At 44.6% G+C, this 19,278-nt stretch overlaps 1 protein-coding gene across 9 annotated transcripts in view; it reads left to right on the top strand.

Moving 5' to 3' along the window:
- LOC119973889 (transcriptional-regulating factor 1) overlaps positions 1 to 16,384 on the top strand; it is a 274,278-nt gene extending 257,894 nt beyond the window's left edge. For 6 of the 9 annotated variants that reach the window (XM_038812482.1, XM_038812474.1, XM_038812510.1 and 3 more), the window contains 4 exons: positions 8,227 to 8,346; positions 8,934 to 9,104; positions 14,134 to 14,336; positions 15,021 to 16,384. In XM_038812482.1, the coding sequence (XP_038668410.1) occupies positions 8,227 to 8,346; positions 8,934 to 9,104; positions 14,134 to 14,336; positions 15,021 to 15,330 (804 nt within the window). In that variant the 3' untranslated portion in view covers positions 15,331 to 16,384. The remainder of the gene's footprint in view (positions 1 to 8,226; positions 8,347 to 8,933; positions 9,105 to 14,133; positions 14,337 to 15,020) is intronic. The other 3 variants (XM_038812519.1, XM_038812528.1, XM_038812548.1) reach the window with 1 other exon arrangement.
- The last annotated feature ends 2,894 nt before the right edge of the window (positions 16,385 to 19,278 follow it).

Raw genomic sequence — 19,278 nt, 5'->3', positions numbered from 1 at the left:
AGTCTCTATCCGTATGCATCAAGACCTGCACAATATTCAAGCTTCAGCTGATGTGTGGCATGAATGTTACTTGCCAAGGGTGGCACGGTGGTTAGCACTGCCAACTACAGCGCTGAGGACCTGGGTTTGATCCCAGCTCCGGGTCACTGCCTGTGTGAAGTTTTGACATTCTCCCCGTGTCTGCGTGGGTTTCACCCCCACAACCCAAAAGATGTGCAGGGTTGATAGATTGGACACACTAAATTGCTCCTTATTTTAAAAAAATTAATGTTACTTGCCACTTAAGTGCCAGGCAATGACCATCTCCAACAAGAGAGAATCGAACCATTAACCCATGACATTCAATTCATTGCTGAATCCCCCACTGTCAATACCCAGAGAGTTACCATTGATTGGAAACTGAACTGGGACGACCATGTAAATGCCGATAACAGCAGATCCGAGACTGGGAATTCCAACTCCCCAAAGCCTATCCACCACGTCCATGGCACAAATCAGGGGTGTGATGGAATACTCTCCACTTGCCTGGAATGAGTGCAGCCCGAACAACATTCAAGAAGCTTGACACCAGCCAGGACTAAGTAGCCTGTTTGATTGACAGCCCATCCACCACCTTAAACATTTACTTCCTTCGCCACCTGTACACAGTGACAGCATTGTGTACTATTCTACGAAATGCATTTCAGCAACTCACCAAAGCTGATGTTTTTGTTAACTTTTCCTTGTTTATAAAACTATTTTGGAGAAGGCAAAAGATTAGAATACTGAATGAAAATTTATATTACTTTGTGTGATAAATCTGTACCAAGTTTTCATCAGATTGCTTGGTATATATGGTTTCACTTGCGCATTTGTTTTACTGTAACACTTTAACAACACTGCTTGTTTTATTACCCTAAACCTAAGTGGATTTATTGCCTCGACCCCATGCCAAGCCATTTAAGTGTTAGTGCTGCACTTATCCATTAACAGTAATCATGTGTCGTGTATAACAATGTAGCTGCATTTTAGTTTGATCAAATCCCAGGTTCTTTCTTAACTGTTAGTGAGAGTCACTGATCAGATTGGATATAAGTTAATAAAGAAAGGTGGACTATTCACATTTAAATGCTGGATTCTTTATTGAGTTAATTATGTGCCAATTATGTCTTTTCACCATTGCGGTCTGCTCAATGTTGATGGATGTCTGCATTATGTGTTTGAGATTGAGGAAATTATGTATTTTATAATTATTTAATGTTTGAGTTGACAAAGGGTTACTAAAAATGTTTGTAAGATCGATTTCCTTGAACAAAGATATCTTTTTATTGAGCTTTGCCAATTTATTTAGCTAATGCAAAAATAAATATCTTTTGTACCAACTAGCTGGCCAAAAGGTTTCCTGCTAAATGGAATTGAATTTTAAAAAGCTATTTAATACTTGTATCAATTCACTGAACTCTGATCCCTTAACAATCTCAGTGCCTCATCTTATCATGGTGTTTCGATCCAAATATGTTTATTTTAGAAATGTTGTTAATTACATATGTTATCCAATTGATATGGAATCGATTCAGTAAATGTTGTTGAGGGAATATATTGCCCTATTTAAAGACTATTAGACACCATGTAGCCACAGTTGCTATGAATCTAATGGTACGGATAAGTAAAAAGTTCATGATTAATTACTTCCTGCTGGTCTTGCATTGAATTTTCAATATATTTCCCTGCCAAACGCAGGACACATGCAATGAATTGAATTTACCCACCATCATCTGAAAACTACTAAAATTTAGAAGCCTTCCATTACCTTGGACAACTGCAACCAAATTCTGGAACCAGTCAATGAACCTTGGCTGTACTGCCTGCAATGCTAGTATATCCTTCCTCAAATATGGAAAACAAAGCTGCACATATGCCCCGTACAACTGTAGCAAAACTTCCTTCATCGAATCCATGTTCGAATCTGTAGGGACTCATCGAGTCCCTCCAGTACAGAAGGAGGCCATTCGGCCCATCGAGTCAGCACCAACCCTCCTGAAGAGCACCTTACCTGGGCCCACTCCCTCGCCCTATCCCCATAACCCCAATTAACCTGTGCATCTTTTGGACAAAAGGGAGCAATTTAGCATGGCCAATCCACCTAACCTGCACACCTTTGGACTGAGGGAGGAAACCGGAGCACCCGGAGGAAACCCAAGCAGTCACTGGGCAAAAGGGCTAACTCCACACAGTCATCCAAGGTTGGAATCGAACTGGGGTGGTTGGTGTTGTGAGACAACAGTGCTAGCCACTGAGCTGCTCCTTGTTCCTGTATTGCAGTCTCTTTGCAGTAAGGATCTTAATGATCTATTCCTGAATGCAGTGATTTGATCATGCCAGACATTACACCAAAGCACAGTCCTCTGCCAGATTGGTAGTCAGACTTGCCCATTTCCAAAATGGAGTTACTATATAACCATAGAATTCCTACAGTGCAGAAGGAGCCCATTAGGCCCATCGAGTCTGCGCCGATCCTCTGAAAGAGCACCTGGCCTAGCTCTATCCCGTAACCCCATAATCGCACCTAATTGCACATTTCTGGACTGAGAGGAAAACCGAACAACCTGAGGAAACCTACACAGACATGGGGATAAAGTGCAAACTCCACACAGTTACCCAGATCTGGAAATGAACCCGGGTCCCTGGCGCTGTGAGGCAACACTGTGCCGCCATGCCACCTAACTGATGGATAGTGATAGAGTAAAAGTTTTATCAGAATCACAGAAAATTCAGTGCAGAAGAGGCCCTTCAGCCCATTAAGTCTGCACCAACACATGAAAAACACGTGACCTACCTATCCCATTTGGCCCATAGCCTTGAATGTTATGACATGCCAAGTGATCATCTAGGTACTTTTTAAAAGGTGTGAGGCACCCCCACAGGCAGAGCATTCCAGACCGTCACCACCCTCTGGGTAAAAAAGGCTTCTCCTGGCATCCACCCTAAATCTTCTGCCCCTCACCTGAACTTGTGCCCCTTTGTGACTGACCTTTCAACTAAAGGGAACAACTGCTCCATAGTCACCCTGTGTATCCACCCTCTTCATCCAAAGATCCACCTTCTTCATAACTTAAATGATCCATCCCAGGCAACATCCTGGTCCCCTCTGCACCCCTTCCAGTGCAATCACATCCTTCCTATAATGTGGCGACCAGACCTGCACACAGTACTCTAGCTGTGGCCTCATCAAAGTGCTGTACAACTCCAACATGACCTCCCTGCTTTTGTAATCTGTGCCTCAATTGATAATGACAGGTATCCCATATGCCTTTTTCACCAGCCTATTAACCTTCCCTTCCGCCTTCAGAGATCTATAGACAAACATGAAGATCCCATTCATTGAATACTTCCTTGTGAAATTACTCATTTTAAAGTGTATCACCTCACACTTCTCAGGGTTAAATTCCATCTGGCACTTATCTACCCATTTGACCATCTCAACTTCCTGTAATCCAAGTCGCTCAAACTCACTGTTAACCACCCGACTAATCTTTGTGTCATCTACAAACTTAATGATCCTGCATAAATAGTAATCTATATCTATGCTGTTTATATAAATTACCAATAATAGGAGACCCAGCATAGGTCCCTGTGGTATTCACTGGACACAGGCTTCCAGTCACTAAAGCAGCCATCTATCATCTTCTGCCTGCTACAACTAAGCCAGTTTTGAATCCACCTCATCAAATTACCCTGTATCCCATGTGCATTTTCCTTCTTCAATAAGTCACCATGTGGGACCTTCTCAAGGCTTTGCTGAAATCCATATAAACTACATCAACTGTACTACTCTCATCTACACACCTGGTCACCTCCTCCAAAAATTCAATCTAATTTGTTAGGCATGGCCTCCCTCTGACAAAGCCATGCCGAGTATCCCTGATCAAACCTTGCCTCTCCAAGTGGAGATTATTTCCTTCAGAATTTCCTCCACTAGTTTCCCTGCCACTGATGTGCGGCTCATTGGTCTGTAGTCCCTGGCTTATTTATACAACCCTTCTTAAGAACATTATCTGTTCTGTAGTTCTCTGGCACCTCCCTCACGGCCAGAAAGGAATTAAAAATTGGGGTCACAGCCCTTGCAATCTCCTCCCTCGCCACACAATTCATCCCAACTTGAGATTTGTCCACTTTTTTATACCTGCCAACACCTCCAATACCTTGTCACCCCCTATGGCAATTTGCTCAAAAACCTCCGTCCCTCTCCCTGAATTCCATACCTACATCCTCATTCTCTTGGGTGAAGACTAATGGGATGCATTGGTTGATGTGTTTTGTTTTTTTTCTTCTCCCTTTCTACCCCGGTGACACTAAATCAAAGTACAATGCACTACCCAAGTCAGAAAGAGGAGGAGAAACGGTGAAGTAAATTAAGAAGTAATAGTTGGGCAATTCCAAACCATCATCAGATAATTTGGCACTTGCCAGGGAAAATAACCCGTAACCTGTTCTCTGTAGCACAGAGTATTGTAGTTTCAATGGATCATGACATTATACTACCAGAACAGATATTATCATCATTTATAATTTAGAAAAAAGTTTGAAACTAGGGAGGGAGGTAAAAGAGGAGGGGGAGTGGCACTGTTAATTAGAGAGTGCACCACAGCTGCAGAAAAGGAGGTAGTTGAGGTGAGTTTGTCTACTGAGTCAGTATGGGTGGAAGTCAGAAACAAGAAAGGAATAGTCACTTTATTGGGAGTTTTCTATAGATCCCCCAATAGCAGCAGAGAGATAGAGGAACAGGTTGGGCGGCAGATCTTGGAAAAGTGCAGAAGTAACAGAATTGTTGCCATGGGTGACTTCAGCTTCCCTAATATTGACTGGAACCTCCTTAGTGCAAATGTTTTGGATGGAGCAGATTTCGTCAGGTGAGTGCAGGAAGGATTCCTGACTCAATATGTCGATAGGTCGACTAGGTGGGAGGCCATATTGGACTTGGTGCTCGGCAACGAACGAGGCCAGGTGTCAGATGTCTCGGTGGGAGAGCATTTCAGTGACCTCAACTCCTTGACCTTTACCATAGTCATGGAGAGAGATTGGAACAGACAGTATGGGAAGATATTTAATTAGGGGAGGGAAAATTACACTGCAATTAGACAGGATCTGAGGAGCATAAAGTGGGAACAATTGTTCTTGGGGGAAATGCACAACAGTAATGTGGGGGTTGTTCAAGGAGCACTTGCTGCGAGTGCTGGATAGATTTGTCCCACTGAGACGAGGAAAGAATGGTAAGGTGAAGGAGCCTTGGATGACAAGTGAAGTGGAGCTTCTAGGCAAGAGGAAGAAGGAAGCTTACGTAAGATTGAGGAAGCAAGGATCTGACTCGGCTCTAGAGGGTTACAAGGTAGCCAGGAAGGAACTCAAAAATGGACTGAGGAGAGCTAGAAGGGGCCATGAAAAAGCCCTGGCGGGAAGAATTGGGGAAAACCCCAAGGCGTTCTACACTTGTGTGAGAAATAAGAGGATGATCAGAGTGAGAGTAGGGCCAATCCGAGATAGTGGAGGGAACTTGTGCCCAGAGTCTGAGGAGATGAGGGAGGCCCTAAATGAATATTTTGCTTCAGTATTCACTAGAGAGAGGGACCTTGTTGCTCATGAGAACAGTGTGAACCAGGTTAATAGACTCAAACGGTTGATATTAAGAAGGAGGATGTGCTGGAAATTTTGAAAAGCATCAGGATAGATAAGTCCCCTGGGTCTGACGGGATATACCCAAGGTTACTACGGGAAGCGAAAGAGGAGATTGTGGTGCCATTGGCGATGATCTTTGCGTCCTCACTCTCCACTGGAGTAGTACCGAATGATTGGAGGGAGGCGAATGTTGTTCTGCTGTTCAAGAAAGGGAATAGGGAAATCCCTGGGAATTACAGACCCATCAGTCTTGCGTCTGTGATGAGCTAAATATTGGAAAGGATTCTGAGAGATAGGATTTATGATTATTTAGAAAAACATAGTTTGATTAAAGATAGTCAGCATGGCTTTGAGGGCAGGTCATGCCTCACCAGCCTCATTGAATTCTTTGAGGATGTGGTGAGACACATTGATGAAGGTCGGGCAGTGGATGTGGTGTATCTGGATTTCAGTAAGGCATTTGATAAGGTTCTCCATGGTAGGCTCATTCAGAAAGTTAGGGGGCATGGGATACAGGGAAATTTGGCTGTCTGGATACAGAATTGGCTGGCCAAAAGAAGACTGCGAGTGGGAGTGGATGGAAAGTATTCTGCCTGGAGGTCGGTGACCAGTGGTGTCCCACAAGGATTTACTCTGGGACCTCTGCTCTTTGTGGTTTTTATCAATGACTTGGATGAGTAAGTGGAATGGTGGGTTAGTACGTTTGCCTATGACACAAAGGTTGGGGAAGTTGTAGATAGTGTTGAGCGTTGTTGCAGGTTACAACAGGACATTGACAGGATGCAGAGCTGGGCTGAGAAGTGACAGATGGAATTCAACCTTGATAAATGTGAAGTGATTCATTTTGGAAGGTCGAATTTGAATGCTGAACGCAGGGTTAAAGGCAGGATTCGTGGAAGTGTGGCGGAACAGAGGGATCTTGGGGTCCATGTACATAGATCCCTCAAAGTTGCCACACAGGTTGATAGGGTTGTTAAGAAGGCGTATGGTGTGTTGGCTTTCATTAACGGGGTATTAAGTTTAAGAGCCGCAAGGTTTTGCTGCAGCTTTATAAAATCCTGGTTAGACCACACTTGGAATAATGTGTCCAGTTCTGGTCGCCTCATAGGAAGGACTTGGATGCTTTGGAGAGGGTACAGAGGAGATTTACCAGGATGCTGCCTGGACTGGAGGGCATGTTTTATGAAGAAAGGTTGAGGGAGCTAGGGCTTTTCTCACTGGAGCGAAGAAGGCAGAGAGGTGACTTGATAGAGGTGTACAAGGTGATGAGAGGCATGGATAGAGTGGATAGCCAGAGACGTTTGCACAGGGTGGAAATGGCTGTCACGAGGGGATATAATTTTAAGGTAATTGGAGGAAGGTATAGGGGAGATGTCAGAGGTAGGTTCTTTACACAGAGAGTGGTGGGTGTGTGGAATGCACTGCCAGCAGAGGTGGTGGAGTCAGTCATTAGGGACATTTAAGCGACTCCTAGCCAGGCACATGGACAGCAGTAAATTGAAGGGGTGTAGGTTAGGTTGATCTTAGATTAGGAAAAATGGTCGGCACAACATCGTGGGCTGAAGGGCCTGTGCTGTATTGTTCTATACTGTTCTATGTTCTATATTTGTCAATTTGATTTCTTTCTTCTAGAAAGGCACCTTATTAAGAATCTGTGTAGAATTCTGATAGCAATTATAAATCTCTTTGCTCTCTCTTCTGAAATTGGTAAACTGCTGCCAGATTTATAAATGATGTTTGAATCAGAAAATGAGATAGAGCTTTAAAATTATTCGAGGAAATCTGTTCTTTAGCCACAGACCAAGTTGCTTGGGAATCATATCTGCCTATTTGATGACTGACATTTTCTGTCGGTTTAGATTATGGCATTTGTAACAATTCAACAGCATCCAGTTCTGCCTGAAAAGACACATAATGGTTTCAAATGTTTTGCACTTTCTTAATTCCTAGGAACTAAACTTCCTAACTTCCATCTGATGCTAAGATATTCAGATATTTAGCAAAAGAAACCGAGGGTTGATGAGAAGATTTTTTTTTTTTTTTAAAGTGTTATGATCTGGAATGCACTCTCTGAAAAGGTTGTGGAAGTTGATTCAGTCGGAACTTCCAAAAGGGAGTTGGATATAATCTTAAATAGTTAAAAGAAATACAGGGTACAGAGGAAGAGCGAGGAGTGGACTAATAAGAGCTCATGGTCTAGGGGATAGGGGATTGGTTAGATAATAGTGAGCAGAAAGTAGGAATAAATGTCATTTTCAGGATGGCGAGCTGTTACTAGTGGGTTGCCACAGGGATCAGTGCTGGGGCATCAATTATTTACAATCTATATCAATGATTTGGATGAAGGAAGTGAATGTACGGTTGTTAAATTTGCTGCTGAGACTGAAGATAGGTAGGAAAATAAATTGTGAAGAGGACACCGAGACTACAAAGGGATTCCAGATAGGTTAAGTGAGTAAAAGTCCTCATGGTTGCTGAGATATTTACCCAGATGTTCCAAGCAATGGCAGTGGTAGCCGGATTGCTGCTGTGCTCAAATTCTCCCAACTTGATGCCGCTGCGCGTTTCTTCCAGAGTCTACCAAGCCCAGCTTTCACAGAAATGCGCAGCACGGTGTCCCTTTGGGAACTCCATCTGAGCAGAGCCGGGGGGAAACAGGACACGCCTCCTTTTTGTGGCACTAGCTGCCATATGGTAAGTTTAACGGTGCAGTCTTAATATTAGTGAATGGATGACTGAACAGGTCGGTGTGTGAAAGAGTTAGGGGGAGGGGGGTGTAGTAGTTGGATTGAAGGGGTGGTACTGTACAGTTGTGTAGGCTTTAATGTGTAATTTTTCCTGAGTACTCAATGCACACCTTTCATCATATATCTAGTCTCCAATCACCTGGAGGCACAAGATTTGTCCATAGTTCCATAGGTACTCACAGACACAAAGTGCCTCACCGAAGTGGCTGTGTGTGAGATTAGCTTCTTCGAAGGTAACGTGAAGTGAAAATGTATGAACAACGTCCTCCTTCCTCAGTACCTTAGTAAGAAAAACACTAGAAATTCGGCTTAAGTGAATTACTTAAAGGTCCATCCTACTTTACATTGTTTATCAAAGGGATATATGGCGCTATGCAAACATTATAGGACACTGATGATTTCATGAAATCCAGCCTCCCCAAATTACGATTTAAACTATGGCACAGTGTGTCACAAAACTCACTGTTCAGTCTATGATTACACTAAATTTCCATTTCCTCTTCACAGTGAATTATTTCTGCTTCCTTTCTGTAGTTTAGTGATGAGGATGAAGATTTGGAGGATGAGGAGGAAGAAGACAGAAAATCAGACCAATGTGATAATACTGAGCTTCAGAAGTCCCCCTTGCCACTACAACTGATTACTGTGGAACAGCCAGTTGTTCAGGGGCCTGCATTCATGTGTGAAATGCCCAATTGTGGTGCAGTAAGTATCAATTGTTTGCTTCAAGGTTTGATGAATAAGATGCAGCCCACCTAATTTGTAACTTTTGGATTAGTCATTTAGTAGTACAGAACTTGAGTATTGTTCAAGCTTTCCATCTTGCACTCATCAGGACAATTCGTAGGAGTAAGAACTGTAAAGGGAATAACAATTTATACTTCATGAGAAGAGAATGCTGGTTGGTTGGCGAGTAGACTCTGATTGGTAACGGCATTGCCATGGTGAATGCACCAGTTAACTGATGACAGACAGTTAACTGCCAAGCTTTGTTTCAATTCAAACCAGGCAGGTTGACTCTGGCCAAGGCATTGCCCTGGGGAATGAGCCAAAGAATAGCTGTTGCCTATTTTGTTTAGTTGAAACAGATGCTGTATACACATGTTCTTTCTGTACATGTACACATATTGCACCTCTGCCAATCAGAATCCATTTGCCAACCAGCCAGCACTCTCTTCTCATGATGTATAGATTTTTGTGTACCCAACATTTGGTATTATAGGTTCTTGTGCTGATGAGTGCAAGATGAAAAGTTTCAACAACATGTCTTTTATTCACCTTTAGTAAGTTTAGGTCAGAGGTTCTCAAATGTTTGTGCCCCCATTTGGGAATTCCAGGTGCCATTCAAGTTTCCTGCTTCCCCCACCCACTTTCTAAGAAATTGTATATTTACAGCCCTCCAAATTGGTAGTCCTATTGGTTTCTAAGGCTGGAGGAAAAAAGGTGTTCAAAATGCTCACCCTGCCTTCAGCCATTAGGAATTGGGTGATTAAAATGGCCAACTATTTGGACAAGGATGGACTTGTCAAGTAGAGCAAGCAAGGACTTGCTGGGGAAAAATAGTGTTTGACAAATTTGATTGAGTTTTTTGATAAAGTATCAAGGATGGTGAATGGGGACGGTGCAGTTAATGTTGTCCCGAAATTACCACATTTGATAAATTACCACATATTAGACCCTCTGGCTCATCGCCCTCCTCCGAAACTGACCAATACATTGAAATGACTAAAGAATGGGACAGCCTAAAGCTTATTGTATTGCAGTTCAAGGAAAAAAAAGGGGCCCAAGAATACTTTAATATTAGCTTTCCTTAGGCTTAGAAATCTTAAAATATTTAGTGTTGAAATTACTGATAGTTGGTTCTGCCCATCTGAATGATTAATACTTCAGTCGTATTCCTTTGCGCAAAGAAAATGTTAAATCATTGCAATTCTTATACAGACGATTTGGGGGCAATGGAACCATGATGCCACCTGCTGGTATGATCATTATAAAGATCAGTACTGTACGTGCAAAGAAAGCTATTGTGAGAAATGTGGAATAACTCTTTCATTACTTCAACACTTTTTAATCTCAACAAACAGCTTAATACAATGCTCTGTGTTCAAATGTCACCTGAATATCAGACTGCCAAGCTTCAATGAGAAATGGCATGTTCTGTAATGCCTTGTGCACAAGTGCCAATAATGCATCTCCCAAGTAGCATCACTGCCACGATGTGGGTGCTTTGCATGCTCCACACAAACAAATTCACCTCAGCAAGTAGTATGTGATCACTGAATTTGTATAATTTTCTGGTGCTTTGTACTTTTGCTCATGCTGACTGCCAGGGCCGGCACAGTAGCCAACCTTACAGTTTTTCAGCATGGGATGTGCGTGGATATCAACATAATAATCACAGCAAACTAGAAGTAATTTGTTCTAGTTGAAGACATTTCAACAACATTATCTAAATGCTTCGGAAGTGTTTTGTTACATAGTTTTATTCTATGGAGCACCATTTGGGGGGACATGTTAGGAACATGAAACTAGCAGACTTCATTTGGTGTTACGTTTAAAAAAAAATATCACAGCATTGCTAAAAAAATAAGAGACTGTTTTAGAAACAGTAGGCCAACCAGCCCTTCGAGCCTCCTCTGCCATTCATTATGATCATGTCTGATCATCCAACTCAGTAACCTGTTCCGGCTTTCTCCCCATACACTTTGGTCCCTTTAGTCCCAAGAGCTTTTTCTAACCCTTTCAAAACATACAATGTTTTGGCCCCAACTGCTTTCTGTGGTAGCGAGTTCCACTGGCTCACCATTCTCTGGGTTAAGTTAGGTGCCTCCTAGAATATCATGATGGCATTTTAATAATAAATTGTAGACAAAATATATTAATATTTCAAATTGGACATAAGGTGGTGGTAACGTAGAAACTGTCAGCAATATAATTGTTGGAGTACTCTTTATTTTAAATGGTTAGGTTCTGTCTTAAAATATTTTTATTAAAGTGTGCCTTTTTACATCACGTAAAAGAAAGAAAAATGGATAAGATGGTAACAGTTTGCATGTTGTTCCTTTCGATGCCTCTCCTTCCCCCCCCCCCCCCCCCCCCCCCCCCCCCCACACACAAATTCCCCTCTTATGCTATTTCCGGGTCTTATCCTCGGCCCTTTCCTTTATCATAGCTGGTTTGTTTGGTTTTTTTCTTGTGGCTTTTTGTTGGGCCCTCTGATCCCTGTGTTGGCCTCTCTCTGGGTTCTTGCACCCCCCCCCCCCCCCCCCCCCCCCCCCAAAAAAAATACCTGTCTGCTTTCCATGGCCCTCATGGCTCCTGTGTGTTCCCCACCACTACACTCTTCCTCTTCTTCTCCGGTGGACAACTAGGAAAGCAAATGCAAGGGTGTCGGCTTCTTCCCCATATGAAGTTCTGGCTGGTCCGAGACCCCAAAGACTATCACTCTTGTGCACCCTCACCCCCACAACTTTGGACATCACCTCGAAGAAGGCTGTCCAGAACCCGACAAGCCTGGGGTATGCCCAGAGCATGTTGGCACGGTTGGCTGAGCCTCCCTGGCATCATTCACACTTTGTCCTCCACATCCGGGAAAACCCTGCCCGTCCGGGTTCTTGTCAGGTGTGTTCTGTGCACCACTTTAAACTGCATGACGTTTAGCCATGACGTTTAGCCTTGCAGAGGAGAAAGTGGAGTTGGCCTTGCTCCGTGCTTCGCTCCAGAGTCCCCACCCTACTTCCGTCCCTAACTTTCCTCCCATTTCGCCCTTGTTCAGTCCAGTGGGGAGGTGTGTCCTTTTTAAAAGTCGCCCGTATTTGTCCCCACAGTTCCCCTTTTCCAGACTGTCCGCGCCCAGTAATTCTTCCAACATTGTGTCTCTCGGGTCCTCGGGTACCTCATCATCTCCTTGCGGAGAAAGCTTTTGATTTGCAAATGTTGGAGTTCTTGTCCATTCGGTAGATCCAGTCTCTCTGTCAGCTCTTCGAAGGTCGCATGTCTGTCCCCTGTGTAAAAGTCTCTAACTGTCATTATACCCCTCCACCCACCGCCCTGTCCTGTCTCCACCTCTTAAAGGTGGCATCTAGCATAGCTGCTTCCTAGCGATAGCTTTCCCTGCTAGTGTAGTGGCCCCCCTCCCGGGATGGCTCTGACCCCCTCCTGTGCCCGTTCCATTGCTGTCCTCTCTGTTTCCTTCCCATCCTCTCCAGCACTCTACTGCCCTCGCCCCTTCCTTTCTATGAGCTAGTGCTGCAGCTGATAGCGAGTGAGTGCCATCCCGCATAAAAATTGTCCATGCCCGCAACTTCTTCTTTCCTGCGCCTTCCTCACCACTGCTTTGTTTGCCTTTTGTCCAGGTCATTCGCACGCACAAACTTATCCACTTCTGCGAGGATGGTGAAATAGTGTTCTTTATTCTGGCATGTCACCCAGACCCTGGCTGGGAATAACATCCCGAATTTTATACTGTTCTTGTACCGGGCCGACTTTTTGTGGTTGAACTCGGCCCAGGGCTTTGCTAGGGCCACGCCAATGTCCTGATACTTTTTCCATGACTTTCCTAACTGATAGCGTTGGTCTGTCAAGCCCAGCGCAGAATCCTGTCTCAATCCTGGTACTTTGCAGCTTGCCGATTGTTGCTCTCGGCTGCTGCTTTGGTTTGAGTGACCTGTGTGCCCTGTCGATCTCCGAAGGTTTAGAGAAGCTGTCTCTTCCAACCAAGTTTCCCAGCATTTGGGCCACGTACTCAATCGGATCTCTGCCCTGGATCCCCTCTGGCAGGCCCACTATCTGTATATTCTGAAAGCCTGGACGAATTCTCTTGATCCTCGACATTCAGGCTCCCTTGGGTTACCACCGACCTCTTTATCTCTGCCTTCAGGGCAACGATCCTGTCGCTCTGGGCGGTTGATGCTTTTTCGAGCTGTGGATCATTCTTCCCTGCGCCTCCAGCTTCTTTCCCATCCCATGGAGCGGCATCTGCATGGCAGCCAGCGCCTCCACCCTGACTGCCACCTGGATCTCCACTTTTATCTCATCCTTCATCGCGGTCAGCTTCTTAGTTAGGAATGTCTTCCATCCCCTCACCAGGTGGGGGGTGGGGGAGCCCGTCGTCCGGGTTGTCAGTCTCCCTCTCTCGGGAGTGGCTGGGGACCCCTCGCCTCGTGGGTCCACCGACTCACTCGCTGCTCTTGCCCTTTTCCACAGTATCTGGCTTCCCTGCAGATTCTCGAGCTACTGTTTGCTGGCATATTAATCTTCTTTGCCTTTTAAATTGAGGAGCTGAGTGAGTCCAAATTATTTGGCTAAATTCGGCCAAAAGTGTCTATTTTGCGGTGTTCTGGAGGATAATATAATCTCTTATTGTCACAAGTAGGCTTCAATGAAGTTACTGTGAAAAGCCCCGAGTCGCCACATTCCGGCGCCTGTTCGGGGAGGCTGGTACGGGAATTGAACCCGCATTGTTCTGCATTACCAGCCAGCTGTTTAGCCCATTGTGCTAAACCAGCCCACTGCTAAACCAGGGAGAACCACCTGATGTGCAACGACTCAGCACATCCCTGTCAAATTAAACTGTTGTCCTCTTTTTACTCCAAGTAGTTCATCACAGTGGTCCTCTGAATGATTTTTTAAAAACTTACTGAAAATCTCTTGTATTGTTGGAGACTTGGAGTTCCAGCACAGTAGGGTGGGTAAAATTAATCTCTTTTTTTTTTCACCTTCCCTTTTCCTTAAGATATTCAGCTCCAAACAGGCTTTAAATGGCCATGCACGTATTCATGGAGGTTCAAACCAGATCCCAAAGCTGACTTCTGCGGCTAAACCTAAAGTGGGAGGACTTCAGCCTGTCTACACCTCTATGAAGAACTCTCCTGCACACAGCACAACTAGTGGTGAAACAGACGCTGTTACAATTTTCCCTTGCAAGGAATGTGGAAAGTAAGTTAGATGGCGTTTCTTCTCTTTTCTCTCCGCCCCCCCCCCCCCCCCCCCCATACCCCCATAACCTTTATTAGTGTTGCAAGTAGGCTTACATTAACACTGCAATGAAGTTACTGTGAAAATCCCCTACGGCTCATGTTCGGGACTTGTGGGAGCAAACCGCAGCACCTGGAGGAAACCCACGCACACACGGGGAGAACGTGCAGACTACGCACAGGCAGTGACCCAAGGCGGGAATCGAACCCAGGTCCTTAGCGCTGTGAAGCAACCGTGCTAACCACTGTGCTGCCCTGCCACCCATAAACCTCGTAACGTTTTAAAAAAAATTTAGAGTACCAAATTCATGTTTTCCAATTAAGGGGCAATTTAGCGTGGCCAATCCACCTACCCTGCACATCTTTGGGTTGTGGGTGCGAAACCCACGCAAACACGGGGTGAATGTGCAAACTCCACATGGACAGTAACCCAGAGCCGAGATCGAACCTAGGACCTCGGCGTCGTGAGGCAGCAGGGCTAACCCACTGCGCCACCGTGCTGACCCCCGTAACGTTTTTTAATCAACATTTTGATAGTTTGGTTTTATTTCATCTTGGTTTCATTCAGATTTGGAATAAAATAACCATTGCTTTCTTGCATTTTAACTAAGTGAACATAGTTTTTAGTGTCAGTTCAATCTTTCAGGATGTTCTACAAGATTAAAAGCAGGAATGCTCATATGAAAACACATAGACAGCAGGAAGAACAGCAGCGTCTGAAGGCACAGAAAGCTCTTGAAGTTGGTGAAATAGCAACTATAGCCAGATCTGCTACGCCAGTATCACATGTGTTACTTCATCCAGATCACATGAGTATGGTAAAACGACAGATTGAAGTGGAGGATAATGACATCATTCAGGATTTTGAAGATGTGATGGAGGAATCCGATGTCATGGATACAGACCTACTTTTAGATGGGGAAGATGGAGAATTTCTCCAGGATGATGATTTGTAAATCTGTTTATATTTTTTTTATATTCCTGAAAAAGTAACTGAATTACAAATAATTGAACAAACATGCTACTTTTTTCTAAGTCATCAGGAAGTCCCAAGGCTAGTTCAAATACAGTCTGCATAACACATCCCAGGAGAGTTGCATATTAATAAAACTCCTCTTTGTCATTTATACCATTACGTAGGCATCACAAAGACTTACGGACTTCTATTTTCCCTCTCAGCTGCTTGTTAAAAGTTACTTCAAAGCATTGAAACCAAACGGGTTTTTTGCTAAAGATAAAAGTTTTGTGTCTTGAATATAAGTTTCAGAAATGGAATTGTCTACTTTCAAATAAAATGAAACAAAAGGTGTAAATAGGGATCAAAATTATATATATTTTAAAAAGAAATTGTCAAATCTGATTTGTTTACGGATTTATTTAACTGCTGTTCCTTGGTGTTATCTAGCAGGTAGGGTGTAAATACTTTATATCGCAAAACTCTATTACGAAAGCAAAATATTTTTGAAAGTACAAGATGCCTAAGAATGAAGACCTTTCGCTGAGGCTCCCTTCTGTTATTACAATGTTGTACAGATTTATTAAAGCTTTATTTTATTAATTTTGGGGTATCTGTAGTGGCCAGACTGCATGCCTTTTACTCCATAATGTAATTTATTTTTTTTATTGCACTTGTTTTTTTTCTACGGAGTGTATGGAACCCTTTCCGTACATGATCATCTTTCCGCTACAACTGAATGCAGTGTCTTTGTCGCATTATAAATGAAGCACTATGTATAGACCAGTGAATGACTTCACTTTGTGAAATACTTTTGTTGTATATGCAAAAAAAAACCTTTAGGAAAATTTCTGTGCCATGTTCTTGGGAAGGCTGTGTATTTAAAAAAAAAAGGGTAATGGCATCTTTAAAATAAGCAGTATTTTCTTGTGAATTTGCTACTCGCTCTCACAACAAATATGTTGTGCTTGAATATGTACCCTTGTTTTTTTTAAAAGAAAATTTGATGGGATTGACTGATTTTTTTTTCCTCCTATTAAACTAATCTAAGAAAATGATTTATTTTTATTTTTCTGCCCTCCAGAGTTTCTTAAATAAAAGTTATTTTGAAAGAGTTCCATTATGCAACAATCTGCTTGCAACCTATTGACTAAGTTCCTCAAAACTAATTTGAGTATGAAATGACGTGATAGAAAATTTCCCAAGGTCTTTCTCGCTCTAAAAGAAGCAGTTATTAGACTGAAGGCTCCTAGATATTTTTTTTGGAAAATATTTTATTGAAGCATTTGTAATTTTCACAGTTCACCAGTTTTAACACTTTAACGTTCCTTAAACAACCGCGGGGGCCGACACACCCAAAAAAACCTAAAAACAATGTCCCCATCTACCCCTACCCTATTTCCTAATTACCTGTGTACTGAGTTCCCTGTCCTTGTCTTACACTACCATGCCACCCATTTCTTCCCCCCCCCCCCCACCGTCCCTGCTGGTGTTCAATTTTCCTTGAAGAAATTGATGAACGGCTGTCACCTCTGGGTGAACCCCTGAATTGATCCTCTCAAGGCAAACTTAATCTTTTCCAGCCTGAGAAACTCCGCCACATCGCTGACCCACGCTCTTGACTTTGGGGGTTCTCTCCATCCCAGCAAAATCTGTCTCCAGACCACCAGGGAGGAGAAGGCCAGATCATCGGCCTCCGTTTCCCACCCCCCCCCCCCCCCCCCCCCGGCCAAATACTGCCAATTCTGGACTCTGAGTCACCCTCCCTTCCAGGACCCCTGACATAACGTCCGCAAATCCCTGCCAGAATCCCATCAACTACGGACATACCTACATAACTCGCCGGGCTTCCCCACAGCGTCTGCACCCATCCTCCACTTCCTCTAAAAATGTGCTCATCTGGGCTACCGTCACGTGGGTCCTATGAACCACTTGAACTGGATCAGGCCAAGTCTGGCACAAGACAAGGATGAATTAACACTCTTCAGAGCCTTTTCCCATAGTTCGATTTCTAGCTCCCCTCCCAACTCTTCCTCCCACTTCCTCTTCACCGTCCCACTCCATTTACTCCTTGTATATTTCCGAGACCCAACCCAACCCCTGTTTTTAACATCACCGTATCCTGTAATCCCCTTGGGGGGAGGCGAGGAAAGCTTGGAACCTGCCTCCGGACAAAGTCCCGTACCTGACAGTACCGAAACGCGGTCCCACCCGGCAACTCAAACTCCTCTAATGCATCCAAGCTCAGGAAACCCTCCTGAATGAAGAGATCCCCAAATCTGACTCGCTGCCTGTTACCACCTCCTAAAGCCCCCATCCAGCCCCCCCGGATCAAAATTGTGATTGTCACAGATTGTTGACCACACTGATGCGCCCCGCCCCCCCCCCCATCATGTGCTGTCTCCACTGTCCCTCCACCCTCAGGGATGCCACTAGCACAGGGCTTGTGGAGTACCGAGCCGGTGAGAACGGCAGGGGCGCCGTCAATAACGCCTCCAAATCATACCCTTACAGCAGTGTTTTCAAACTTTTTTTCTGCGGACCCATTTTTGTCAACTGGCCACCTTCGGGAACCAACTTTGTTGCCCACGCCGGCCGACCTGCGCGATCCACGATTTTCTCTTTTTTGTTGCTGACAAAAATGGAGGAAATGGTTTTGGGTCCCTTGGGCCCCCGAACTTGGGGTAAAAAAAAAAAGGCTGCGACCATATTAAAAATTTTGGCCGCACTGCGCATGCGTGCCCGATCATCGGTGCACATGCGCATAGTTATGTGCATGCACACCGTTCAGTGGACACGCATGCGCAGTGCAGCCAAATTTTTAAAATCTGTTCCTGGCCATTTTGAAGGCCGCTCGCAGCCGAGACTATTAAAAGCCAGCTGTTGCGCGATCGGGAGCTTTGCGATGGACGGCTCTGCTACTCTCCCGACACCCGTACGTGACCCACCCGCACGGGTCGTGCCCAAGATTGACAATGCCTGCCTTACAGGATGCCGCCTCTACTCGCTCCCAAACTGACTCCTCCCCCACTACCCGACCATCGATATGTTGGCCACTCAGTAATAATTAATAAAACTCAGGAGGGCCAAGCCCCCCTCCCCACGACCCTGTTCCAGGAGTGCCTTTTTCATCCTCGGGGTTTCATCGCTCTTTCCCATGTTTAACTTGTAGCCTGAAAACTGCCCAAATTCTTTGTGTCTCCATAATTCAAGCCACCCCCCCCCCCCCCCAATGCGTCTGTGATATAAAGCAGTAAATCGTCCACGTAGAACGAGACCCTGTGCTCCACCTCCCCCCCCCCCCCCCCCCCTCACTATCCCCCGCCAAACATTCAATGACTATTGCCAAGGGCTCTATGGCCAAGGCAAACAGTAGTGGGGAGAGAGGGTAGTCCTGTCTTGTCCCCTTACAGAGACTAAAATATTCTTAGCGGACCCAGTTGGTTCTTACATTCACCACTGGAGCCTGGTATAGCAACCGGACCCAATCCACAAAGCCCTGCCCAAATCCAAAACTGCCTAAAATATCCCATAGGTGCATCCACTCCACCCGGTCAAAGGCTTTTTCTGCATCCATAGCTACTAGCACCTGAACCTAGCGGCCCTCCGCTGGAATCGTTATAACATTCAGGAGCCGTCTAATGTTGGATGTCAGGTGCCTACCCTTCACAAATCCTGTCTGAACCTCCCAGATTACCTCCGGGACACAATCGCCTATACATGTGGCCAAGATCTTTGCCAGCAATTTAGCGTCTACGTTCAAAAGGGAAATTAGCCTGTATGATCCACAACTCTCCGGGTCTTTGTCCTGCTTCAAGATGAGGGAGATCAATGCCTGAGATAGCATTGAGGGGAGCACTCCCAGCTCCTTAGACTCGTTAAAGGCCTTAACCAGGAGCGGCCCCAGTAATCCAGAAAACTTTTTATAAAACTCCACTGGGTACCATCA

The sequence above is a fragment of the Scyliorhinus canicula genome, chromosome 1 (genome assembly GCF_902713615.1).
Source record: "Scyliorhinus canicula chromosome 1, sScyCan1.1, whole genome shotgun sequence".
Classification (NCBI taxonomy): Eukaryota; Metazoa; Chordata; class Chondrichthyes; order Carcharhiniformes; family Scyliorhinidae; genus Scyliorhinus; species Scyliorhinus canicula.
Note: the sequence above shows the minus strand (reverse complement) of the source record. Positions and strands in the feature narration are given on the sequence as shown.